Source organism: Gossypium hirsutum, chromosome A03 (genome assembly GCF_007990345.1).
Source record: "Gossypium hirsutum isolate 1008001.06 chromosome A03, Gossypium_hirsutum_v2.1, whole genome shotgun sequence".
Classification (NCBI taxonomy): domain Eukaryota; kingdom Viridiplantae; phylum Streptophyta; class Magnoliopsida; order Malvales; family Malvaceae; genus Gossypium; species Gossypium hirsutum.
In genome coordinates, this window is record NC_053426.1 from 108,997,721 (window position 1) to 109,025,084 (window position 27,364).

At 34.0% G+C, this 27,364-nt stretch overlaps 1 protein-coding gene and 1 pseudogene across 7 annotated transcripts; one reads left to right on the forward strand and one right to left on the reverse strand.

Annotated features, from left to right (window-relative positions):
- Nucleotides 1-621: 621 nt before the first annotated feature.
- On the forward strand, nucleotides 622-21,189 carry LOC107949327 (peroxidase N1-like; annotated as a pseudogene).
- A 1,763-nt stretch (nucleotides 21,190-22,952) lies between these two features.
- Nucleotides 22,953-26,127, reverse strand: LOC107948608 (uncharacterized). 7 transcript variants are annotated; one of them, XM_041101763.1, is made up of 5 exons: nucleotides 25,473-26,127; nucleotides 25,276-25,385; nucleotides 24,852-24,909; nucleotides 23,565-23,829; nucleotides 22,953-23,333 (listed from the first exon to the last, which is right to left on the reverse strand). In XM_041101763.1, exons 1-4 carry the CDS (start codon nucleotides 25,615-25,617, stop codon nucleotides 23,708-23,710), a joined length of 435 nt encoding a protein of 144 aa, XP_040957697.1. In that variant the 5' UTR covers nucleotides 25,618-26,127; the 3' UTR covers nucleotides 22,953-23,333; nucleotides 23,565-23,707. The 7 variants fall into 7 exon arrangements, 4 of the variants coding, with proteins under 4 accessions (XP_040957697.1, XP_040957695.1, XP_040957703.1 ...); XR_001697490.2 differs by having other exon boundaries at nucleotides 23,035-23,333; nucleotides 23,565-24,909; nucleotides 25,473-25,735; nucleotides 25,867-26,021; XR_001697491.2 differs by having other exon boundaries at nucleotides 23,035-23,333; nucleotides 23,565-23,650; nucleotides 24,693-24,909; nucleotides 25,473-26,021.
- Nucleotides 26,128-27,364: the final 1,237 nt, after the last annotated feature.

A 27,364-nucleotide genomic window follows, 5' to 3' on the forward strand; every position in this document is an offset into this window, starting at 1 on the left:
TAGGTCCACTTTAGTATCTATACTTTTTTTTATTCACTTTAGTACTTGAACTTGTCAATTAAATCTATTTTGTTTTATGAACTTGGATTCTTTCAAGATTTGATGATATAATTAGTGTTTTTAGAACATAATTGGATTCGTCGGTCAAAGAAGACAACTTGTTGGATTAAATCTTTTGCATTTCTAAAGGAAATATTGGCCTATTTATACAGCAAGTGGATATTTCAAAAAAAAACGGTGATATAAACATTATAAAATGATCATCTCCCTATCTTTTTTATACATTAGGATGAAAAATAATCATCTTCATATGATCATGTTCTATAAATATATACTTTGAAAAACATTGTAAATTTTCCTATTAATTAATAAAATACATCATTCTCTTTCTTCTATTTTTCTTGTTCTTTTTAACTCCTTTCAAATGGCGATTCCTTATAGCCGACTTTCTTTACTCCTCCTCAGTATTGACTAAATCTTTGGCTTATAAATAAACCCCACCTCTGCTCTGCTCTCCTATCCCACAATATCAAAATCAAATACAGCCATTTGACATACACACCATATCTTTTCTCTTAATTATCTTTTTATCCTTAATTATAATCCCAGTTTACTATCACAATGAAGGGTGCTTACACCAACCCTAGATTCTTCCTTGTAATGACCGTCATGCTTGCCATGGTTGCTGCATTGGTGCAAGCTCAGGGAACTCGAGTTGGGTTCTATGCAAAAACATGCCCTCGAGCTGAATCCATTGTTAGGTCAACAGTTCAGTCCCATTTTCGTTCTAATCCAACTATTGCACCCGGCTTGCTGAGGATGCACTTCCATGACTGCTTTGTTATGACGCCTCCATCCTCATTGATGGCCCTAATACGAAGAAAACCACCTCTCCCAACATCATGTTGAGAGGCTATGAAGTTATTACTGTGCCAAAACTCAGCTCGAAGCTGCAAGTCCCGGTGTCGTCTCATGCGCTGATATTCTAACGCTTGCAGCTCGAGACTCCGTCTTTCTGGTAAACATATTATTGTATTTTCTTAATCATATACTACTAGAAGTCCTATTAATTAATGCAACGGCTGATTATGTCTTTCATACATATATGAAATGCAAAAGAGAAGAATAAACTGGGTGTTGAGTTTTTTCACACAGGAAGAGAAATAGATCTAATTTACCCAGATAAAATATGAACCTCTTGTTGAAATTGGAGCAACAAAGTAATAAACCCAGATAAAGTATGTGTTAAGTTTCAATCAAATGTTAGATGAAACAAAGCAAAGAAATTTTGTGTTTGAAAGCTCAAAAAAGAAGCAAAATCGGATGAACAAAATGAGAGAACAAGTTGGATATGCTTGTTACTTGAAAAGTTCAAAATTACATGTATATAAGTAGATGGATTACATTGGTAAAAAAAAAAAGCTTGCTTGTTCAAGTAAATAACCTGTTAAATCAGCATAATGACTTTCTAAACAGCTACTAAAACAGCTAAGTATCTAACTAAACCTCAGCAAATACAAAACGTTACATTGAAACAACAAAAGTCAACTGTCACATGGACATGCCAATCGAATTACTCTTTGGACAATAGCATGCTTCAACTGTGATGCTTGGTCACTTGCATGCTCGTGCATGATTGCATGGTTGCATGCATGTTACTGCTGTAGTTGCCACCTTTGAACACTCCTCCTTGGCTACAAGGCAACAAACTCCAATCTCTTTCCTTAAACACTCGAACCTTCCAGCAGTCAATGGTTTGGTCAAAACATTAGCAAGCTGATCCCTCGAACAACAATTTACCAAGCAGATTTCCTTACCAAGTTCAGCTTCTCTCACAAAGTGATACCTGATCTTGAAATGTTTTGTTTTGCCATGGAACACAGGGTTCTTGGCAATAGCAACAGCAGATTGGTTGTCAACCTTAATTTCAGTTGCTTCCATCTGTTTAGCATTTAATTCATCCAATAATTTTCTAAGCCAAATGGCTTGGTTAACAGCAGTAGCAGCTGCAATATACTCAGCCTCTGCAGTGGATTGAGCTACTGTTTGTTGCTTCTTTGAACTCCAACTGAACACACTTGAACCTAGACTAAAGAAGTAGCCTGATGTGCTCTTCATGTCATCAACTGAACCAGCCCAGTCACTATCTAAATAACCAACAAGTTTCAGCTCCTTTGACATTCCAAACTTCACACCAAAATCAAAATCCCTTTAACATATCTTGGGACCCTCTTTGCTGCTTTAAAATGTGCAACATTGCAGTAGTGCATGAACCTTGAGAGTAAGCCAACAGCATATAGAATGTCTGACCTTGTTGCTGTTAGGTAGAGCAAGCAACCAACCAAACTTCTGTACCCCCTTTCATCAACTCGATCGTGCTCACTTGTGCTTGACAGCTTCTCTCCTAGTGCAACTGGTGTGCTAGCAGGTTTGCACTTTGACATGCAGAATTTGCTTAGAACTTTTAGTGCAAAGGCTTGCTGGCTTATAAAAATCCCTTGTTCTTCCTGATTTATCTCCACACCAAGGAAGTATGTCATCCAACCAAGATCAGTCATCTCAAAAATGTCTTGCATTTGCTTCTTAAAGTTTTCAATCAATTCATATTTGCTACCAGTGACTAGTAGGTCATCAACATTGATAAACATGTCAAATTGCATATTTTTTGTGCTTAATTTGGTTTATTGATGAACTGAACCCTGCTAATTAAGTGTTTTTATGATTTAATTCTTATCGGGGATGCAATTGATCAAAAGCAAGCTGAAAAGGGGCCAAATTAGAAGAAAATTATTGGAATGGGCCAAAGCAAAAAGATGGAGCAAGCCAAGGACTAGTCATAAATTTGACTTTGTAAAAAGCCAAAAATAGGAAATTCTATTTTAAGTTTATTTTAATTTTATTTATTTTTATTTATTATTATATTAAATTTTATATTAATTTTCTTAAGCTATTTTTAGTAAACCCTATCTATATAAATAAGGGGTTTTAGTTCTTAGGAAATCATCCATTAATCAATTGTCTTTACATTCCTATTTCATTTTGGAATTCCATTATCCACCTTGTTTTTCTTTTTCTTCATTTAATTGAGCATTAGATTATTTTGTCTTCTTTTTACAAAATTTGTCTAATTCTCTTTGCAAATATTTTCCTATCCATTTCCACTACCTTTTTCATATAATTTCTATCATTTCCATAACCTTCAAGCATGATTAAATTCATGCTACACTAAACCCTTTTCAGTTTTAAGTCAGTGTTAAGCCCGTCAAGAAACCCGTGAGTTACGAACCCGAGCTGCTTAACTCCCAAATTTTGATATTTATTATTTCTCCAGATTAAGAGTATGACTTCGTCAACTCACAAAGTCTAGACAACACTAAGTCAAAAAAGACGTTGTTTGAGTTAGTGTGGCTAGACGTACAGTTGGAATTCCGAAAGGATCGATTGTCTAATTGGTCTTCCGTGAACACATTGGCGTGCCAAGTGGGGATTGATGTTTGGTTCCGTCAAGGGAAGTAGTAACTGGATTTAAATGTCCCAACGTTTGAGGGCATTGGTTCGAGCTAGGCTCTTCTAGAACGCAAAGCTGTCGGAGTTCTAAATCACGAATGTTTCGTAGGTTGTTCGATCGGTAAGGGTTAGTTATAGGACATTCCATAACTAATTTACACAAGGAAGAGTTGGTGTCCGAGGCGTCCTTGGTAGCTATAACTAGCTTATCGAAAAAGAGGAGTTTACCTAATTTTGAGGAACGGGTCAAAGACGGGAAAACCCATGCTTAAGGCTGAGCTAAGTTTTTTTTATTTTCCTTTAAATTATTTCGTTATTTATTTTTATTTCATCTTTTACTTTTTACTTTTTACGTTTTCTTGTGTTTATTTCAGGTTTTATATTTTATTTCCCCCCCAAACGTCGCAGGCACGACAACTGCCCAGACACTAATCTGGTCAAGAAACAAACAATTTTCAGTAATTCCAGTCTCTGTGGGATCGACCCTACTCCCTATACTGCTTTAATTTTCAAACTAGGTGTAGGTTTATATTGGTGGAATCGACAGCCATCAGTTTTTGGCGCCATTGCCGGGGACTAGCAACACTTACAATTGTTTAAATTGTCTTCATAACCAGATTTTCATCAGGAGATCTCGAATACGACCCAGAGATCGAGAAATCGACGCGAGCACGACGAAAAGAGTCAGAAGTTCTTAAACATGCAAGTAAAGCAGGAGTTGAGCTAGGACAGGGGATCCTAGAATCCGACGTTGAAAAATTGAGCAAAGTAATTCGTGCGGAAGCAATTCGACGTGGGAAACGAGTAGAACAGGTTGAACCTGAGACCGAACCACTCTTTGAAACAAAAGGAAACCTCGGTGAACTAGAAAGGATGGCCAACCGAACCATTCATCAACTAACTTCTGCTCCCAACGAGTAAACACCATTATGCATTAACTATCCAACCGGAGGAACTCCTTTCGAATTGAAGTCAGGCTTGATTCACCTTTTGTCCACTTTTCGAAGCCTGAAGAACGAAAATCCACACACTCATTTGAGAGAATTCCACATGGTCTGCTCAAGCATGAAACCTCAAGGAGTACCCGAGGATGAGATCAAACTTCGGGCCTTTCCTTTTTCTTTAGTTGATACAGCAAAAGAATGATTATTTTACTTACCTCCCGGTTCTATCACAACGTGAGATGACTTATCTCGTGTATTTCTTGACAGGTTCTTCCCAGCGTCACGAGCAGCCGAGCTTAGGAGGGACATAGTGGGAGTTCGCCAATTGGAGAGTGAATCGCTCTACGATTACTGGGAGCGGTACAAAAAACTGTGTGCGAGTTGTCCTCAACATGGGTTGACCAAACAATCACTTCTTCAATATTTCTACGAGGGTTTGCTCCCTATGGAAATGAAGATGATCGACGCTGCTAGCGGAGGAGTGCTTGTGAATATGACCCCTCAAAGGGCAAGAGAGCTAATATCCACCATGGCGGCAAATTCTCAACAATATCGGCCAAATTCGGAACCGACAAGACGGGTTAATGGGGTAAATATTTCATCTTTAGAAGATAAATTGGATAAGCTTACAAGTGTTGTTCAATCTTTGCTTACAGAAAAGAAGAGTTTGACCCCACTATGTGGAATTTGTACTACGTCTGAACACCCGACGGATTTGTGCCCAATCCTTAACGACAATTCAACAGCATATATTGACGCTATCGGAGGTTTTCCAGGACCTCCGCAAAGACACTATGATCCTTTCTCCAACACCTACAATCCCGAGTAGAAGGATCATCCCAACCTGAATTACGGAGCTAATCCCCGATATAATCTACCATACCAACCGAGACCTCTGCAACCACCACCATAACATAAGCTGAGCACATCTCTAGAAGCTATCATGGAAAGACTTGCTACCGATGCTGAAAAATATCAACAGATGACAAACGCATCAATACAAGAGTTAACTAATCAAGTTCGTAAACTCTCGATGGCAGTTAATCGCTTGGAGTCTCAAGGTAAACTACCTTCTCAAACAGAGCTGAACCCTCGGCAGAATGTCAGTGCAATAACTCTTCGTAGCGGAAAGGTTCTAGAAACAGTTCCAACCAAAAATAATAGGCAAGAAAAGGAACAGGAAAAATAGATCTCGGATCCAATAGCAAGGCCAGAATCAGAAGTTCAGAAACCAGTTGTGATGCCACATCCTTTTCCAGTGAGGCTTGTAACGGATAAGAAAGAGAAGGAGGAAAAAGAAATCCTCGAGACATTCAGGAAGGTGGAGGTAAATATCCCTTTACTCGACGCTATCAAACAGATCCCTCGTTATGCAAAATTTCTCAAGGAATTGTGTACTAGCAAAAGGAGGTTAATAGGTAACGAAAGAGTAAATGTAGGAGAAAATGTCTCCGCAGTGCTGCAAAAGAAAGTTCCACCCAAATACAAGGACCAAGGTATGTTTGCTATTCCTTGTGAGATAGGCAATATAGGCATTAAGAAAGCCATGTGTGACTTAGGCGCATCAATTAATGTTATGCCTTTGTCAGTTTATAAACTACTTAACGCAGGTCCTTTAAAGGAAACAAGTGTGATTATTCAGCTTGCAGATAGATCCATAGTGCATCCGGAAGGAGTGTTGGAAGATGTTCTTGTTAAGGTAAACGAGCTGATATTTCCTGCAGACTTCTACATCATCGACATGAAGGATGACAACTCGGTCAATTTGTCTGAGATACTTCTTGGGAGACCATTTTTAAGTACCGCACGAACAAAAATTGATGTTTGGAGTGGAACACTTACCATGGAATTTGACAGTAAAGTGGTGAGGTTTAATGTTTATGATGATATGGGACATCCCAATAATAAGTTACAAATTGTGCCTTGCAGGAATGTAGATCTCGATGTTAAGCAGGAGGAATTATCAATGATAAAAAAACCAATATGTGAAGCTGTCATGAAAGCCTCCAAATTAAAGCTGAAACCGTTTCCAGAACATACAATGATTTCGACAGAGAAAAATGCAAACTTGGACGGAGAAGCTCAAAGACAACTCAATCCCCTAATGATAGGGGAATCCAGGAAGGGCTTCAAAGATAGTGGGCAAAAGTCGAAACTTTTCTGCAAGAACATCCAAGTGCATGAGATGGAAAAATTAAGTCTCAATAAGCCAAACAGATAACATTCATGGTCGTCGAGCTAACGACGTTAAACAAAAGCGCTTTTTGGGAGGCAACCCAAATTTATTTTCATTTATTTAATTTTGAGTTTTAGTAAGATTTAGGTTGTAAATAAATAAATTTTTATTTAATCTAGTGAATTTTCTATTTTCAGGAACGTAATTGTAATACCCTGAAAATTTTTACAGTAAGATATTATCATTGATATAGTAAAATAAGGAAATAAAGTGACATAAAGGGAAATTTTGAGTTATGTCAATATTAAGAAGTATATTATGATATATTAATTCAAGAAAGGACTAAATTGTAAAAGTGAGAAAAGTTTTGTTGCACAAGAGTAAATACTCAAAATTTAAGGGGTTAAAGTGTAAATATGAAAAAGTTAAAGGACCAATAGTGTAAATATTTTAAGAGTGGAATGATCTAGAAACTAAGGAAAATGGATGAATTAGGACCAAATTGAATAGGTGAAGAACTATGAGGGACTAAATTGCAATTTTACCAAATTAAATGATGACTCAAGGATGGAATTTTAAAAGATAATAAAGGGCAAAATGGTCAATTGGAAGAGAGAGAAATCTAGAAAGTAATGATGATGTTGATGATATTTTATGATTATTTAATTAGATATATATTATTTTAATGAGATATTTTAATATTATTTTATTATTAATTATTTAGTATAAAAGGAAGGAAAGATGAAGAATTTTCATCATCTTTCCATGCATGCAGCCAACGTTAGAAGAGAAGGAAAAGAAAGAAATTTTCTTTTCTTTACAATTTGGTCCTTCCACCAAAAATTCACCATTTCCACTTAGAAATCAAAAGAATTTCCATTGCTACTAAGAGAGAGAAATGTTAAGGAGGCCATGGGGAGTTAGAATATCAAGTTGGATTCAAGAAATAGAAGCTGGAGGAGAGAGAAAATCAAGTTAAAGATTAGTATCAATAGAACAAGGTAAGTATATCAAGATTTCAATATGTTTTTAAGTTTGTTATTATTGATAAAACATGGAAATGATGTTATAGTAGAGTTTTCTTACATAAGGTCTTATGTTCTTGATATGTTAGTGAAGAGAAAATAAGAGAAAGTGATGAGAAATGGTGTAGAAAAAGAAAATAAGGATGTTATAACATGGTAATTAATATCTTGTACTAAAACAGTATTGGACAGCAGTAGTAGACTAACTTTGAAAAATCACCATAAATTGTATAAATCGAATTAGAAGATGAAAAAAATATTAAATTAAATATAATTTAGTCTAGTTTCTCATAGAAGAAACGGTGTAAGCAATAGATTTGTAAATTTTGAGATATAATGAATTTTGTGAGACAAGGTCAGAATGAATTCGGGTTCCCCTGTTCTGACTTTGAAAAATTATAAAAAATTGAATAAAAATAATTATGGACTTAAATTTATATTTATAGAATTAGGAATGAGTCTATTTTTGATAGAAACAAACAAGAACATCATTTGAATTCTGTATAAAGAGATAATTTATTTTTAGTGAAGAAGGGTCACAACTGTCAGACAGCAGAATAGGGGTAAATTTAAAGAATAAACTGTACTTATTGAATGAACCAAAAATTCTGAAAATTTTATGCTAAGAAGATATATGAGTCTAGTTTCAGGGAAAATTATCGGATCTTAATTTAGAGTTCTAGAGCTCCATATATAAATAATTTAGTGACTATGACATAGATGGATAGTTTGAATATTCATAAAAGTAAATAATAAAAATTATGGATAATGTTACTTACAAGTGTGTTATCTACATTAAGGATGTGAAATGGAGAGGAGGAGGAGGAAAAATATGTATGAATATTCATCTAGCATGGCTAATTTGCATATTTTAGGCTCAGGGACTAAATTGAATAAAAATAAAACTTTATGGGCAATTTTATAAAAATGTCAGAAATGACCAAATTGCATGAAATGGATTATTTTATTATTTAAATTACAAAATTGAATGAAACTATTAATTTAGTTCAAGATCGGGGGAAAACATGTTTTAGGGATTAAATTGAAAAGTGTTGAAATTATGGAAAATTCTGATATTTTATAGAATTCATGGACTGTTATCAATATATATATGAGAATAATAGCTGGAAATAAGGATTAAATTGCAAGAATTTTATTTTCCTAATCCTAAGGGTGAAATCGTCATTAATTAAAAGTTAAGGGCAAAATGATAATTTTACCTAGAGCATTAATTAAATGCATTAGAATATGAAATGAATGAAAATGATGATCAAATTTATTTATAAAGATCCGGACGACTCAAATATGAGACTTGATCATGGAAAAGAAAAGATATCGGATTACTGAAATTATAAACACAAACAAGCAATGAGGTAAGTTCATGTAACTTGAATTATATTCTTAAATGCTTGAAATGCATGTTTTTGATATGAATATGATTTGAATGTTCATTGTATGAAAATTTATGAAACATTGATATATTTGATAAAATGGGAAGAAATCCCGTTTGAATGAAAGGAAAATTCGATGGATCTCTGAAAAGGAATTGACGGTAAAAAGGATCTAGCCCGGACGGGTGATCCTATCTTGATATAGCCCTCCCGAAGAATATGTGTAAAATGGATTTAGCCCGGACGGGTTATCCGAATTAGGGTCTGAATTTAGCCTGGACTGGTAATTCAGATCCAAGCTCATTAGAGTAATTGTCGTTGCAGGGGATTTAGCCTGGACTGGTAATCCCGACAATACTCTATGAGTTTATATTACAGGGGATTTAGCCTGGACTGGTAATCCCACTGTAAGGATGAGGTTCGCGAGAGTGTGCTCTCTGATATGAAATGTGTAAGACCATGGTTGAAAGATACCATGGCAACCTGATATGAAATGTGTAAGACCATGGTTGAAAGATACCATGGCAGCCTGATATGAAACGTGTAAGACCATGGTTGAAAGATACCATGGCAGCCTGATATGAAATGTGTAAGACCATGGTTGAAAGATACCATGGCAACATGACGGGAAATAAATAAGACCATGGTTGAAAGATACCATGGCAGCGTGACATGAAATGAATAAGACCATGGTTGAAAGATACCATGGCAACATGACAAAAAAATGAGTAAGACCATAGTTGAAAGACACTATGGCATCATGTCAAAGATAAATAAGACCGTGGATGGGAGACGCTATGACATCTGTTGAACAATTGATATTCAGGTAATATGTATCAGATGACGAATGGTTATATGAAATAATTATAAAGATAGATAAATGAAATAAGTATAAGTACATGGAATATAATTTATGTTAAGTTTAATATAAACTATTACCGGAATAAATATACATAAAATATATGGAAATGATAGAGCATGAAATATTGATATAATGAAATGAATGATATATGCTTATGAAGAAACGGTAAGAGCATGATATGTTTCATGACATGTACATATATGATTATCTTTGATATGTTGATACAAGGAAATTATGTAAGTTGAGACTATTATTAAACTCAAGTGCGATATGTCGAGAAAATAGATATATCAATGTTGAATTTATATCAGATATGTGCAAGTATACTAACAATGCTGCTGTTTGATGCTTATACAAGTGTCAAAACTGTTGAATGGTAATATATTTATTTATATGATGCATTGAATCGGTAAGTATTTAAATTTTTTTTAATGATCTGTAAATGGTAGTAATGCTCTGAAACCCTGTTCTGGCAGCGGATACGGGTTAGGGGTGTTACAGTAATAGAGGTTTTGCAGAAGTCAGATAATGATGGTAGCGTGGGCACACAGTGCTAAATGCTAACAATTATTTTCCAATGCCAACAACATCAGTTGAAACACATGGGAAGAATTTATTTCATATAAATTTCTCTTTGCTTGTTGTTTGAGTTACTAAACTTTATTTCATATAATCTATGCTTGAGGACAACCATTGATTAAGTAGGGGGGATGGATGGTAAACATGCATGATTTTTGCTTCTTTGCATGTGTTAAATCTTGCATTAAGTTCATTCGACAGTTTATTTACACATTGAGCCTTTAATCTCATACTCAGTTAATTTGGACAAATTGGGCAAAGTTTGAATTAAAATGTTCAAGTATATAGGTTAGTCAACACTTGTGTCTTAAAATTGATATATGTAGCTAGATTTTTTTTTCATAAATTGATTGTTTGGAAAATTGTATTTGCTTGTGCATTAATAAATAAGCGAGTAAATCAAGGTTCAAGTTATGAATGAAGTTCGAAAATGTGACCGGATTGAGTAACCGAGGTAAGGTGCTTGGGTTGTCATCTTGTCTTGCGTAAAAAGGTTCGAGTGACAAATCGATAACTTATAACATTCCGCTAACTGAGCTTTCAAAAAAAAAGAGAAAAAAAAGAAATAATATATAAATAAATAAATTTAAGACGGTTTGAACTGAGTAACCGGGATAGGGTGCTTGGGTTGTCATCCTAGTTCACGTAAAAAGGTTTGTCCACGTCGATAATTTTATTTCTCTAATGCTTAGCTAATTAAATAATGCCTTGCAAATTATTGGAGTCAAACTCAATTTAGTAAAATTATTTAGTTCACATATTTCAATTTTATTACACTTGATGTTCGAACTTTGTATCTTGAGCATTTGTTTATTTTTGCCTAAGTTGTTTACATTGATTATGTATGCGGAAAAGAGGCTCGATTTTTAATGAATTGTAGAATAAATTTAATGTTTGAAAGAACAACATGCTTGATGGCAAGCATGAGCTAAGTAGGGGGGATTTGATAAACATGTCAAATTGCATATTTTTTGTGCTTAATTTGGTTTATTGATGAACTGAACCCTACTAATTAAGTGTTTTTATGATTTAATTCTTGTCAGGGATGCAATTGATCAAAAGTAAGCGGAAAAGGGGCCAAATTAGAAGAAAATTATTGGAATGGGCCAAAGCGAAAAGATGGAGCAAGCCAAGGACTAGTCATAAATTTGACTTTGTAAAAAGCCAAAAATAGGAAATTCTATTTTAAGTTTATTTTAATTTTATTTATTTTTAATTACTATTATTTTAGATTTTATATTAATTTTCTTAAGCTATTTTTAGTAAACCCTATCTATATAAATAGGGGGTTTTAGTTCTTAAGAAATCATCCATTAATCAATTGTCTTTACATTCCTATTTCATTTTGGAATTCCATTATCCACCTTGTTTTTCTTTTTCTTAATTCAATTGAGCATTAGATTATTTTGTCTTCTTTTTACAAAATTTGTCTAATTCTCTTTGCAAATATTTTTCCTATCCATTTCCACTACCTTTTTCATATAATTTCTATCATTTCCATAACCTTCAAGCATGATTAAATTCATGCCACACTAAACCCCTTTCAGTTTTAAGGTCAGTGTTAAGCCCGTCAAGAAACCCGTGAGTTACGAACCCGAGCTGTTTAACTCCCAACTTTCGATATTTATTATTTCTCCTGATTAAGAGTATGACTTCGTCAACTCACAAAGTCTAGACAACACTAAGTCAAAAAAGACATCGTTTGAGTTAGTGTGGCTAGACGTACAGTTGGAATTCCGAAAGGATCGATTGTCTAATTGGTCTTCCGTGAACACATTGGCATGCCAAGTGGGGATTGCTTTTTGGTTCCGTCAAGGGAAGTAGTAACCGGATTTAAATGTCCCAACGTTTGAGGGCATTGGTTCGAGCTAGGCTCTTCTAGAACGCAAAGCTACCGGAGTTCTAAATCACGAACGTTTCGTAGGTTGTTCAATCGGTAAGGGTTAGTTATAGGACGTTCTATAACTAATTTACACAAGGAAGAGTTGGTGTCCGAGGCGTCCTTGGTAGCTATAACTAGCTTATCGGAAAAGAGGAGTTCACCTAATTTCGAGGAATGGGTCAAAGACGGGAAAACCCGTGCTTAAGGCTGAGCTAAGTTTTATTAATTTTCCTTTAAATTATTTTGTTATTTATTTTTATTTCATCTTTTACTTTTTACTTTTTACGTTTTCTTGTGTTTATTTCAGGTTTTATATTTTATTTCCCCCCCAAAAGTCGCGGGCACGACAACTACCCAGACCCTAATTTGGTTAAGAAACAAACAATTTTCAGTAATTCCAGTCTCTGTGAGATCGACCCTACTCCCTATACTGCTTTAATTTGCAAACTAGGTGTAGGTTTATATTGGTGGAATTGACAGCCATCAAACATACAATGACACAATCAGCAGTGTCTCCTTTTCATCTTTCTTGACATAAAGAGTGGGCTCACTAATGCTTTTTGTGAACCCGAGCCTTGACAAGTAGGCATCAATTCTATCATACCAGGCTTTTGGAGCCTGTTTCAGGCCATACAAGGCCTTTTTGAGCTTGAAGACCTTGTGTTCTTCACCTAGGACCTCAAATCCTTCATGTTGCTCAATGAAGATTTCTTCCTTGAGAAGTCCATTTAGAAAAGATGATTTCACATCTAATTGGTGCACTTTCTACTGTTTCTGAGCTGCTAAGGCAAATAGCAGCCTTATGGTATCCAACCTTGCAACAGGTGCAAAGGTTTCAAAGAAATCGACCCCTTGCTGCTGACTGTAGCCCTTCACAACCAACCTATCCTTGTGTTTGTTCAGAGACCTATCTGAATTTGTCTTGGTCCTGAACACCCATTTAACACCAATGACTTTTCTATTTTCTGGCCTATTGACCAGCTCCCAAGTATCATTCTTTTGAATCATCTTCAGTTAAGCCTCCATAGCCTCTTGCCAACATTTCTCTTTTACAGTTTCAGCATAGCAGGATGGCTCAACTATGGTCATGGCACACCTTTCATACATATCTGCCAGAGTTCTAGTGCCTCGAATAGGTGCATCATCATAGTCATCTTCAGATTCAGCTTCAATTTCAGTAGGCTACATGTCAGGATTATTCTGATCTTCCTCAAGTGGGCTTGCATTAGTTCCATCCCATTTCTAATACCCTTCTTCATTAAACTTTACATCTCTGCTCACAATGATCTTCTTGGTCAATGGATCAAAGATCCTATAGCCTTTCTTCACACTGCTGTAGCCTACAAACACCCCTGGCATGGACATTTTTTCAAGCTTAGTCCTTTTCTCTGCTGGAACCAGTACATAGCACAAACAACCAAATACCCTCAAGTGTGACACTGTTAGTTTTTGTCCAAACCAAGCTTCAAAGGGTGTTCCTTTCACTTCATTAGTTAAAAGTTTGTTCAGCAAGTAAACTGAAGTGTTTACTGCCTCAGCCTAAAAATTGTTAGGCATTTTAGCCTCAAACAAAAAGCACCTGGCCATATCAAGAATTGTTCCGTTCTTCCTCTCACAGACACCATTTTGCTGTGGTGTGTAAATGGTTGTTAGCTGATGAAGAATTCCAGTATCATCACATATCTTTCGGAACCTTTGAGACACATACTCAGTCCCATTATCTGACCTTAAGCATTTCAGCTTACAATTGGCTTGGTTTTTAGCCAAAGCTTTGAATTTGCTTCAAAAAAGTTACCCAACAGAACCTAGTGCAATCATCAATAAAGAGTGCAAAGTACCTGTTCCCATTTGGGGAAGTGGTCTTCATGGGTCCACAGATGTCTGTATGAACCAACTGGAGCCTCTCTTGAGCTCTCTATGCTTTGTTGGCAGGAAAGGGCAGTCTGGTCTGCTTGCCAAGCTGACAGACTTCACACACATCCTTCTTTGGCTTAATGCAGGACATGTCTTCTACTAGGCTCATTTTGTGCAGTAGGCCAAGTGACTTGTAGTTCACATGGCCTAGCCTCCTATGCCACAAACTTGACTCATCAGCCTGAGCCATATGTGTCTTTGGCTCTAGCTGGTTTATATCCAAAGTGAAACTTCGATCACTCATGGCTACTGTTTCTAACACTTGGTCAACAGCATCTTTGATCACACACACCTTGCCTTCAAAAATGAGAGAGTAGCCTTTTTCCAGTAACTGACCAACACTTAGTAGATTTTGGTCAATGTCAGGTGCATAGAGAACCTCAGAGATAGTTTTGTTTCCTGACTTTGTGCCAATCACTGCCTTGTCTTTGCTTTTGGCCTCTATGAGCTCACCATTCCCTATTCTGACTTTGGTCACAAAAGTGGTGTCTAGCTCCTTGAACATGCTTCTGTTTGAATCCATGTGATGAGTACACCCACTATCAATCAACCACATCTTGCTAACTTTGCTCGAGCTTGCAAAACAAGAAGCTGTGAAGACATACTCTTCCTGTACTTCAACATCTTCAGCAGTCTGAGCTTGATTCTGATGGTGTAGCTGTGGTTTTGGTTTGTTTTTACACACTTTTTCAATGTGTCCAAGCTGTTTGCACCCTCTACACTGAATGTCAGGCTTGTACCAGCAGTATTTTTCAAGGTGATTGGTCTTCTTGCAATGAGCACAATGTGGAAACTTTCTTTTGGTGGCTTCTTTCTTGCCTTTATCCTTCTTTTCTGTCTAAGGCTTCTTGCCTTTGAAGCTGGAGCTCGAGTTTGAGCCTTCTCTATCTCTGGCTTGAAAGGCTCCATCAGAATACTCCTCCATTCTGTTTGCTTTTCTTTGCTATTGTGCATAGAGAGCATTTATCAAATCTGTCAATAGAATAGTTGATAGGTCCCTCGAGTCCTCCAGGGAAGAGATCTTTGATTCATACTTCTCTGGCAGGGTTGTTAGGACTTTTTCAACTACCCTTTGGTCACTAAAATCATCCCCAAGCAATCTTATGTTGTTGACAGTGGCCATTATCCGGTCAGCATATTGCTTGACAGTCTCTGACTTCTTCATTCTCAGATTCTCAAAGTCCCTTCTCAAGTTTATTAGTTGCTGTTGCCTAGTCTTCTTAGATCCTTGAAACTCCTCATTGAGTTTGTCCCATGCCTGCTTTGGACTGTCACAGGCCATTATCCTTGTGAAAATCACATCTGAAACTCCACTTTGAAGGCATGACACGGCCTTGTACTTCTTTGCACAGTCTTCATTATACTGTCTGATCTGAGCAATGGTTGGGTTTGCTCTTAGGAGAGGTGGCTCAGTGTCATTTTGGACCACATTCCACAGGTCCTATGCCTGCAGGTATGTCCTCATTTTCACAACCCAGATGTTGTAATTTTCACCAGGAAAAACAGGTGGTGGTGGTGGTGGTGGTGGTGAGAAGCTCATACTTGCAGCAATTTAAAAACAGGCCAACAGTAACAGCTCCTGCTTCTTTCTTTCAAACACGAGTCAGCCACAAACTATACACAACCAAGGCCGTCAAAGACAACAGGCTCTTGATACCATTTGTTGAGTTTTTTCACACAGGAAGAGAAACAGATCTAATTTACCTGGATAAAATATGAACCTCTTGTTGAAATTGGAGCAACAAAGTAATAAACCCGAATAAAGTATGTGTTAAGTTTCAATCAAATGTTCGATGAAACAAAGCAAAGAAATTTTATGTTTGAAAGCTCAAAACAGAAGCAAAATCGGATGAACAAAATGAGAGAACAAGTTGGCTATACTTGCTACTTGAAAAGTTCAAAATTACATGTACATAAGTAGATGGATTACATTGGTAAAAAACAAAGCTTGCTTGTGCAAGTAAATAACCTGTTAAATCAGCATAATGACTTCCTAAACAGCTACTAAAACAACTAAGTATCTAACTAAACCTTAGCAAATACAAAAGGTTACATTGAAACAACAAAAGTCAACTGTCATATAGACATGCCAATCGAATTACTCCTTGGACAATAGTATGCTTCAGCTGTGATGCTCGGTCACTTACATACTCGTGCATGATTGTATGGTTGCATGCATGTTGTTGCTGTAGTTGCCACCTTTGAACACTGGGCCATTTTGCCTGGATTTAAAGAGTCAATTGATTCTCAAAAGCAAAAGTTCCCCGCCTTTGGTTTCAACACTCAAGACCTTGTTGCCCTCGTTGGTAAGTAATTTTACTTTAATAATGTTCCAAAGCTTTTATCTGATTAATATTGCTTCTGGTTGAGGTTGGCTTAACATATGTTTGCTGTTGTCACAAGAGGACGCACCCACCATAAGGACTTCAGCTCGCCTCCTTTCTAACCACAGATTATACAACTTCACCAAAGGTGATCCAGATCCCAGAATCAACCCAGCATTTGTGCCTCAACTGCAAGCACTTTGCCCACAAAAACTATAATGACCTGAATTTTTACAGTTATCGAAAAAGTGCATTTTCGGGTCTCCGTTTCTGAAAAATAGATTTGTAAATATTTATTAAAAATATTTACGAAGTTAACAGAGTGATTTATTAAAGTTTAATGACGCGAATTAGCTTAAATAAAGGATAATTAGATAAAAGGATTAAATTGAATGAAGTGTGAAAGTTTAATTATAGGATAAAAAAATTGAAAGGACTAAATAAGTAAATAAGCCAAAGGAGTGCCAAGTGTATGGCAAAAATAAAATACATGTGTAATAAGTATTACACATACATTTGTAATACATGTATGTATTTACTTATTATTTAAGTAAATAATTAATGTATTTATTATTATTAAATTGATATTATATGATGAATGGATTAAATAAAGACAAGTGTATGGTAATGATTTGGTACAAATGTATTAATAAAAAAATACATACATTTGTAATATATGTATTTGATATTAAATGGATATTTATTAAATAAATAATTATATTATAATATATTTATATGATAAATAAATGTAAAATGACAAGTGTATGGTGAGGATGAAATACAAATGTAATAATATATGTGTGCCCAAGTGTAAAATAAATATTTGATATTAAGTAGATATTTAATAAAGTCATTATTATTATTGTTATTATATTATATATATAAAGTAAAAAAAAGGAAAAAGAGAGAAAGAAAAAGAAACAGAGAAGGAGACGAAACAGGGGAAAGAAAGGAAGGAAAGAAAAACAAAAGGAAAATTGGGGTTTTTGAAGCCTTAAGCTTTACTAGGTAAGTCAATTTGATCCCTTTTCTTGCAATTTTGATGTTTATGGAATTCTAGAGAAGAGTACTACATGAATTATATCAAAAGTTAGGAAGTTAATGAATTTTTATGTGTTGATTAAGTTGAACAAAAAGATGAATTAAGGGCTAAATTGATAGAAATTCAAGTTACAAATAAAATAAGGATTGAATTGTAAAGTGATTCATAAGTTTTATGCTTTAAGGACTAAATTGAAAGAATTTTGAAATTATGGTTTTATGATGAAAAATAGATAATTATGTCTAAGTTTGGTTAAAAATTGAGTAGAAATAAAGTATGAATTAAGATAGGAAAGTAAGTGAATTTAGTTAGGATTAAATTGAAATTAAAGTAGAAAATCAATATTTTGTATTATGATTGTTTGGGACAGCAGCAGTAGTTTAAGTTTAAAAAATCACCAAAAATTGTATAAATTGAATTATAGGATGAATAAAATATTGAATTAAAGCTTATTAAGTCTAATTTCTTATAGAAGAAACGATGTAAGCAATTGAATTGTAAATTATGAGATATAATGAGTTTTGTTAGACAAGGTCAGGATGAATTCGAGTTCCCTTGTTTTGATTTTGGAAAATCACTAAAAATTGAAAAAAATAATGAGAGGCTTAAAGTTATATGTTTAGAATCCCTAATGAGTATATTTTCAGGAGAAATCAATGGGAATATTATCCAAGTTCTGTACTGTGAGATAATTAATTTTTAGTGAAGAAGGGTCGAAACTGTCAGACAGCAGAATATGGGTAAATTTAAAGAATAAACTATATTTAATGGCTAAACGAAAAGTTCTGAAAATTTTATGGTAAAAAGATTTGTGAGTCTAGTTTCAGGAGAAATTAGCGGATCTTAATTTAGAATTCTGTAACTCAAGATATAAATTAGTAATGTATTAATGATTATGAATTGTATTAATTTCGTAGTTAATGTGGTACCGAAAATCTCAGCTAAGAAAGGACAAGACAAAGTCAACGGGAGTTAGCTCAAAAATTATGGTTTGTATTTTTATAATCCGAACTTAACACTTAAAAATTGTTGGATTTATTATTTAATATATATATGTAGTAGGTGTTTTGAGATGATTATATGAATTGGATTGAATATTGATTATATTGAATTAATTTATGAGTATATGTGAATTGTTATTGAATTGAAATTGAAATTGAAATTGAAATTAAAATGTAAATTGATTGGAAAAGTGAAACAAATAAAATACATGAGAAGTTAATATTGGAATGGCTTTGATTGGATGATATGGAATTGAACCAAGTTGAATTGAATGTGATTATTTGAAATGTATATTGATTGAAAAGAAATTAGTGATTTTAAATTTGATTGGACAATAAATAAATAAATAAATAAATATGAATTGAATAAAAATAAAATAAATTATGAATATGTGTAAATATGTGAATTGTGTATTGATTGAAAAGTTGTTGGAATTGAACCGAAGTATGATTATATGTGAATATCTGAAATACATATTGGTATTGAATTGTATATTGATTAGAAAGTGGAAAAGTGAATTTGAATTGAATTGAATGGAATGGAATGGAATTGTGATTAATTGAAATGTGTATTGGTTGGATATTGAAATATGAGAAATTGTGATTGAATTGAAAGCGAATTTGAAATAAATACCCTATTAACTAGTCGGACTGAGTCGGATATAGTTGGCATGCCATAGGATTTGGAATTTTTCAGGCACTGAGTGCCATACTGGTGTGTTTGGTTGGAATCCGTATATCCGCCAAAGTCCGAGTCTTATTAATAGGGGTAAATATGAATATTAAGTAAAATTGATTAAATTTCCTATTAACTTGTCGGGCTAGTCGGATATAATTGGCATGCCATAGGATTGGAAGATTACGGGATTTATCGACTTTACTGATCGGGCACTTTATGTGCCATATTTTAGGCACTTATGTGCTAGTTACTGTTACTGCTACTACTACTGTTACTGATTCGGCACTTTGTGTGTCGAATATTGTTACTGCTACTGTTACCGATTCGGTACTTTATGTGTCGAATATTGTTACTGCTACTATTACCGATTCGACACTGTGTGTGTCGAATATTGTTACTGCTACCGTTATCGATTCGGCACTTTGTGTGTCGAATATTGTTACTGTTACCGTTACCGATTCAGTACTTCGTGTGTTGAATACTGTTACTGTTACTGTTACTGTTCCGGATTTGTTCCGATGAGGTACTCTGTGTACCGTACTGCTACTGTTACTGTTCCGGCTTCGGCCGATGAGGCACTATGTGCCGTACTGGTGTGTTGGTTGGATCCATGTATTCGTCTGAGTCCGGGTCATGTTAATAGGGGTAAATAAAGGTATAAAATAACTGATTATTACTGAATAATTGACTGTTACCGGATAATTGACTGTTACTGGATATTAGACTGTTACTGAATAACTGAATATTACTGAATAATTGATCATTGCTGAATAACTGATTGTCACTGAATGAATGACTGCTACTGAATAACTTAATAGTTACTGAATATCTGATTTTACTGAATAATTGACTGTTACTGGATAACCGATCAATTGATCGATATTGAATAACTGGTTATTATTGAATAATTGATTGTTACCGAATAACTGACTGTTACTGAATAAATAATTATTCTAAGTGTTAATGAACATTACTGATTGATTAATTGCTATTGAAAAATAATAAATTATTTGAAATTTAAAGTAGACCAAAACATTGGTTGGAAAGTGAATGTTTGAATTCTCATTAAATTTGAATAGCTCAATATATATAAATTAATATGTTTTATAATTGTTTAAGTGTTCAGATTATAGAAATACCACTGAGTGTATACTCAGTGTACGATTTGTTTTCGTGCGCAGGTTAAGTTAAAGCTAGACCGTTGAATCAGCATCCCAGACCGATCCCGAATTCAATGAGGTAAAGTATATTGAGTATTGGTAATGGCATGTACCTAGGATGTTTTATGAGAGTCATTTAGGTTGTAGAAGTATTGATGAAATGAGTAAATTATGGTTGACAACGGTATATAATATGAATTTTGAAATTTACTAAAAATTCGTAGTGATTCTAAATTAGTCCCGAATTGAATTTATTGTTCATATTAGACCGCGATGGCCCATTAAAAGGACGACATCTTAAAACTAGGATGAGTATGAATATTTATTTTAATTAATGACCAGAATTGGACTGTACTGACTGGTAATGTCTCGTAACCCTATTCTAGTGACGGTATAGGGTTAGGAGACGTTACAAAACGGTGACGGCACAAGGCGCATTGATTTGGACATCGGTAGTGGAAACAGGTTTGACACCTCCTTCTTTGTTAACTTGAGGAATGGTAGGGAAATACTCAAGTGCGATAAAAAATTATGGACTGATTCCTCCACCGGGACCTTTGTGCAGCGTTTCTTGGGTGAGAAAGTCTCACCGTCATTGAATTATAACGTGGAATTCGCAAGGTCTATGGTTAAGATAAGTAACAATGGTATGAAGACAGGCACAAATGGTGATATTCGAAGAATTTGCTTTGCCATTAACTAATTTAACTGCAACTTTATGGAGTTAATGAAGGTAATGGTTCTTTTCTTAATTAGCGTAAGCTGAAGGAAAAAATCTAAAAAGTGCTTTATGCAAAAAGATTTAGAAAATATTACACATGATAATTTTTTCTATGTGTTTATGTGATGTTAATATTTTGTATAATTGTATATTATATTTTTCAATGGATTTAATATTTGGATTTTGTCTTATAATCTTCCTTTACTATATAATAGGGTCCTCTTAACATACTCTACAAACGTTGGTTTATTAGGAAAAATTAACACAAAATTATACCAGTAAATTTATTATGTTTTTTGTGTATTTGTCTCAATAATATAAGCATTATTACCCATTCTTCCACATTTCCACCCAACCAATCACGGGCGAAGCCAGAACAATTTTTTAGGGGCCCAAATGATATTTTAATTTTTTATAGTCTATATCTTTATAAATTGTAAATGATTAAATCAAATTTTTATAATTTTAGGGGGTCAAAATGCAATTTTATCTCTATTAATTTAATTTTTTTTAAAAACTTTAAGGGCCTAAATAACAATTTTACATTTTAAGAGGGGTCGGGGCCCCTGTTTGTCCCCTAGCTTCGCCTCTACAACCAAACACACCTTTCTATTCTACAAGTAGGTTTAGGGTGTGGCAAGTGTCTTGTAGAATTTAGTAAAAAAATTTAAAATTTAAAAATATAAATATATGTGACTTGTCTCACCCAATTATATGTGTCAGTTATTATTTATTTATGATACATGAACCTCAAGCAATAAGGGTGCATCAAATATTATTTCTTATAATAAATTTATGTTATCTCATTTTTTTAAGTATATAAACTTCTATATTTTACAAGGCTTGTATAGATTTTGGATGAGAATATATTGAGAGCATTTTATTTGTTCATTAAGGAACTGCTTGTGTGAGTGTAATTGAAGTGTAAACTTTTAGGCCACGTTTGGTTCAGTGTAATGGAATAGGGTTGTAATGGAATAGAACTGTAATGGAATAGAATTGTAATAGAATAGAACTGTAATAGCAATTCAATTGTTTGGTTGAATGAAATGGAATAGAACTGTAATAATATTCTTGTGTTTGGTTGAATGGAATAAAGTTGTAATAGCATAAGAAAAGAAGCTAAAATGACCAGAGTACCCTTAGCAGAAATTTTGTTAAAAGGATGATTATTGTTATTAAATTTAATAGGATTATTATTAGATATAATTTAATAAAAATAATAATACATAATTTAACCCTATTTTAATAAATTTATTATTAATTATAATTTAACAATAATAATATATAATTTAATAATATTCTTAATATAGCAATTATTAAAATATAAATTAATAAAAATAATATATAATATTACAAAAAATAATATACAACCTACTTTATTATTTTTAAAATATAATACATATTTAATGTGTTAGAATATTATTAGCAAAACAAATAATTTAGCATATATATCATAATCTCTATGTTACTTAAAGAATAATTTAAAAGAATAATTTAAAGAATATATTGTCTCAAATATTTTTACTCATAGACAGATATTGATATACAACAAAAGAACTAATGAAATTGTTATATTGTGTATATATATTTTTAACATATTTTCGTTAATTTATTTATGCTGCTAGACGTGTATAATATAAAAATTTCATGTAAAAGTAAAAATGAACAATATAGATTTAAATTTGTAATCACAAACACTCATGCAACTTCATTTTTACATGTGCCAAACTTCACAAAGAACATTGATTGAAAGTATCTATTCACAAAGAATAGCATTAAGGTTCCTTTAAAATATTGACCGAGAGTATTCTATAGAATCAAATATGATAATACAAGACTATTTTAATCTAATATATATTAATAGAAAATTATTAAACATATAAAGCTTCCCTGCATCAATGACTGAATGTATTTTAGAAGCTGGAAAATACAAAGCAAGAATACCAATAGACTGAATATACTTGAATAACATGCAACCATTGGCTCCTCTTCTTGAAAATTTGTAAAGCTTTTGCAGTTGCAATCAATGGAAACTCAGTATCCTAAGCTACCCATTTGTTAAATCCAATAAATTAGTTACAGCAATTGGAAAAGGACCAACGATGGCTACTGCATACACTTCCCTGTAAAAGAAAATAGTAATAATAACAACTCAAGGTCAGGGTCAATACAAGCCAACATAATAACATACAATAGTGAATCAAGGCAGAGAAGTAGTCACTTGAATATCTTTCAAGTAGCCTCTAAAATGAGATAAGATACAAATCAAAAAAGAAAAGAAAAGAAAAGAAAAGAACATATATAATGAGAAACCAAAAAGTGTTTGAATTCAATCATGGCAAAACAGTATTCACCTTGGCATCTTTCCCCCAATCCGTAATGTAAGATATAACATAAATGTGAATGAAACATAGAATGTTGAATCAATGGTGAAATACATCTGCATTGTTCATTAGATAAACAAAGGCATTAGAATTCAATCATGGCAGAGCGGTATTCATTTCGGCATCTTCCCCCCAAACCGTAACATAAGATATAGATACAAGTTGGCTAAAAGAGTGTCCAAATGGTAAAAGATGCGAGACAAGTTAAGTACGGCCATTGCAAACCAATCTGTTACTGCATCAACAGAGAGCTCTCCCTCAAACCCATACAATAGTGTCAATTTAATATATCAGCAGTACAGAAAAAAAATTGTAACAAGTACAGAAGACATTTAATTACAGTAATTGGAGATATAGAAAAATGTATAATGTAAACATAAAAACAAAGATATTGCTTTTCACTATATAAAAAAACCAGTGCTTCATGTATTTTACTTATCCTTTATTAGTATTTATCCTTTTTCTCTTTTGAATTCAAACCTCAAATGTATCTTACCGGATAAGACAGTCTGAAGTTTTACAACCACTGAAGGAAGACTTATATACATTATTATTAAGTTAAACTAAAGGTAGAAGTGCTTGGTCATGCTAAAGTTAAAGTTTCAAAAGGATAAATGAAAAAACAACAGTTTCCAGTTGTGAGTGGTATAGCATCTACTTGGGGGGAGAAGAAAGTATGCCGAAGAGAACTTAGCTAGTTCATACAGAAAGAAACATAAATTGCTTCTATTCAGAGAATACAATCTGAATTCCTCCATCATTTGGCTGCTTCATGGCACCAACATTTCGCTCAATAATTGGCATAATTGGCAGCACAATAGTGGGGATTATATCATCTTCATCACAAAACCATGACTTTGTCATTCCAGATTGCTAGGTATAAGGCATACACACTGCTGATATTAATGCAACTGACAACTTTAATATACATAAGTTCAGTCTTCATCGAAGAAAATCAAGCGAAGTTATGTTCATCTAACAATTTCTACCAATCAGGGAACTCCCTCTATATTCCAGTAAACTGTCTTAAAAATTAACACTAAAAACAGTAATAGGGAGCAAAGTTATATTTTAGCAGGTTATAAGAGTACCACTAACCATTCCTGAAGAAGAACCGGCCCACTAGTTTTCTCTCAAAAAGGTAGGCCGAAACTTGAACCTCACCATGTCATAGATAACTAAGAACTGTCACATCTACATTGTAATGAGCAAATAAATATTCTTACTAGATCCCAAACTTTCAGCAAAAGAGCATACCAATTCTTTTCCACGAATTAGCAAATTGAGCAGATTGACTGCTGCCAGATGAATACACCTAAATGTAAATATCATTAGAATTTATTATGATTTAGTAAATCATTATGGGGGTTGAACCGCAGATAATCCATGATAAAATTGCATAAGCACTAACTGGTAATAATAAATCTAAAATCCATAACCAAAAGCAAACAGAACATGCATATTCACCAGTGTAAAGGCTCCACAAGAATTCAAGCTAAATGAGTAGTGTGTTAATTCACAACTGTAAAATCTACTGCATATCTGCTCATATAATTCACAACTGATACAAGACTTGAGTTTAGAAATTCAATTGAGAGAACTTTACTCATTCAAATTGCACCTCTACATGCATGTATTTCCTCATGAGTCGAATAATAGATGAGGTGAATTTGGCAAATACCTGGCATTCCTTGTGTGGCTTGGCTTTTGAAATAACCCTAAAAATAATAATTTTCTTAAGATTTGGGCATCGTTTTAGCAGCTCCTCTACCCTTCTCCCTTTTCCTTCTCCTAAAAAATACGAAAAGGTATACATATACAAACAAATATCCGGTAAGGGAAAATATGTGCAGAATCGATTAGCTTCAGGTACTGTACCTGAAGGAGAATCAAATTGGATGACTTGATTCAATTTGTCTATAATTTTAGCCGAATCTTTGAGAGGAGGAGTTGACTCGAATAATGAATCGATCTCCTCGTGAACAGTTGCAGAATCCATTTCAATTCCCCTTGGACAAATCATCAGAAACAAAAAAAAAATCAATCAAAATGCAAAACAAACCCTAGTTGAATTGAACTTACAACAAAATCCAGTTGATTTGGCCTTCAAGTTGATCCGCTTCCTTTTAGATTGATTTGAGCTTGAGATTGTCGAATGACCAAAAGAAAACAAAAGTTGAAACCGTTAGAGAAAATTTAATCTAAGAAAGGGTATTTTTGGAGGAGAAAAAAAGGGTCATTCGATGGAAAGGTTGGAATAGCCATTCGTTACCTCCTCCCTGGAATGGCTATTCGGCGATTTTTAGAATGAAACTGTAATCTCCATTCGACGTTTTGAGCATTCAGCCAACCAAACGGCTGTTTTCCTTTAAATTTTTGAACCATGTCGTAATGGAATAGCAATTCCATTTAATCTTAGTGTTTATAGTCTAAATTCTCAAGGAGAGGATTTAGAGACGAGTGTTTTAGTCTATAATTCACTTGTTGTATTTTGAACTAAAAATAGTGGAATTACTCGTTGAGCTAGACTCAACAGACGCAAGAAAATCGAACTACGTGAACAAATCTTAGTGTTCTTTGTTATTTTGTTTATACAATTTTCACAGTGCCAAGCTGTATTGGCCATTATAGTTAAGCACTTCTATTCAACTTAGGCAGTTCAAGTGATTAACAACTTTAGGTCTCAACAACCTGCACAAGTCATACAACTCAATTGTATAATGAAAGCTGTGAAAAAGAGAGATCAATCAATGCGAGAATACTTAGTTAAGGTGCAGTTGATTTTGTGATAATTTGGTAAATTGCAGGCATACCGTATCAAAGATCATACATATTTCTACTATATTGTTTGGCCTTCCAATTTAATACTTATAACACCCAAAATTTTTTATGTCATAAATTATGTCATACTAAGACTCAACTGGTTAAATTTCTGAGAATGCGTATTGTATCTTTTAATTTTTAATTATATGTAACACTAAAAAAGCATCAGAATTGAACCGTAAAACGAATAATAGAAATGACTTATGGACTAAATCATGGAGGATAGAGAACTATATTATGCTTAATGTAAGGGGGATATAGGTATCCGTACCCAATAGCCAAGTATTGATACCTTATAGCAGCCAAGTCTCGATACCTCTCTTAGAGGTATCGATATTTCATAAACCTTTCTTAAAGCATAGTTAGATCATATAATAGGTCAGAGCCATTTAATAACATAGATCCATATAGAGACTCTAGAACAGGGTTACCACTAGAAAGACACCGGTAATCAACTATATCACTAGAGGTTCCTTTAGGCATCAAATGTGACAACATCTATCAAACCGTCGACAACTTGAGTCAAGAGTGTTATAATATGAGTTTGTTTTACAAAGATAATTTCAAGTCAACATCCTTATGGATTACAAAGTGTTTACAGTGTTTTACTTAACCCTTAGGCACGCCGAAAGGACTTATTTTCTCAATTATATATGACTACTAACATTGTTGTACAACAAACTAATGCAACTTTTTCATACCAACATTTAGGCTATGCTTCAAAACCACCATTTAGGCCTCCTTATCAAACTTTTTGGGGGAGAGGTCGAGCACCTTCCGGGGGTTGGAGACAAAAATGTCAAATGTGCAATATTCACATTGTTATCACCGATTTGACAAATCAAATGTTGGAATTTCAAGTACTCCTTTAGTTCCAAGGACCGCCAATCATTGTACGTTTGAGTCTGGGTTCTCACACAACTATAGCTACAGTAGAGTTGCATCAG

Excerpts from the sequence above, each read along its gene's own strand:
- LOC107948608 (XM_041101763.1), bottom strand. The coding sequence starts at position 25,617 with ATGATTTGTCCAAGGGGAATTGAAATGGATTCTGCAACTGTTCACGAG. Across the intron at positions 25,386-25,472 it reads CCAATTTGATTCTCCTTCAG|GAGAAGGAAAAGGGAGAAGG; the intron begins GTACAGTACCTG and ends CGTATTTTTTAG. Across the intron at positions 24,910-25,275 it reads AGCCACACAAGGAATGCCAG|GTGTATTCATCTGGCAGCAG; the intron begins GTATTTGCCAAA and ends ATTTACATTTAG.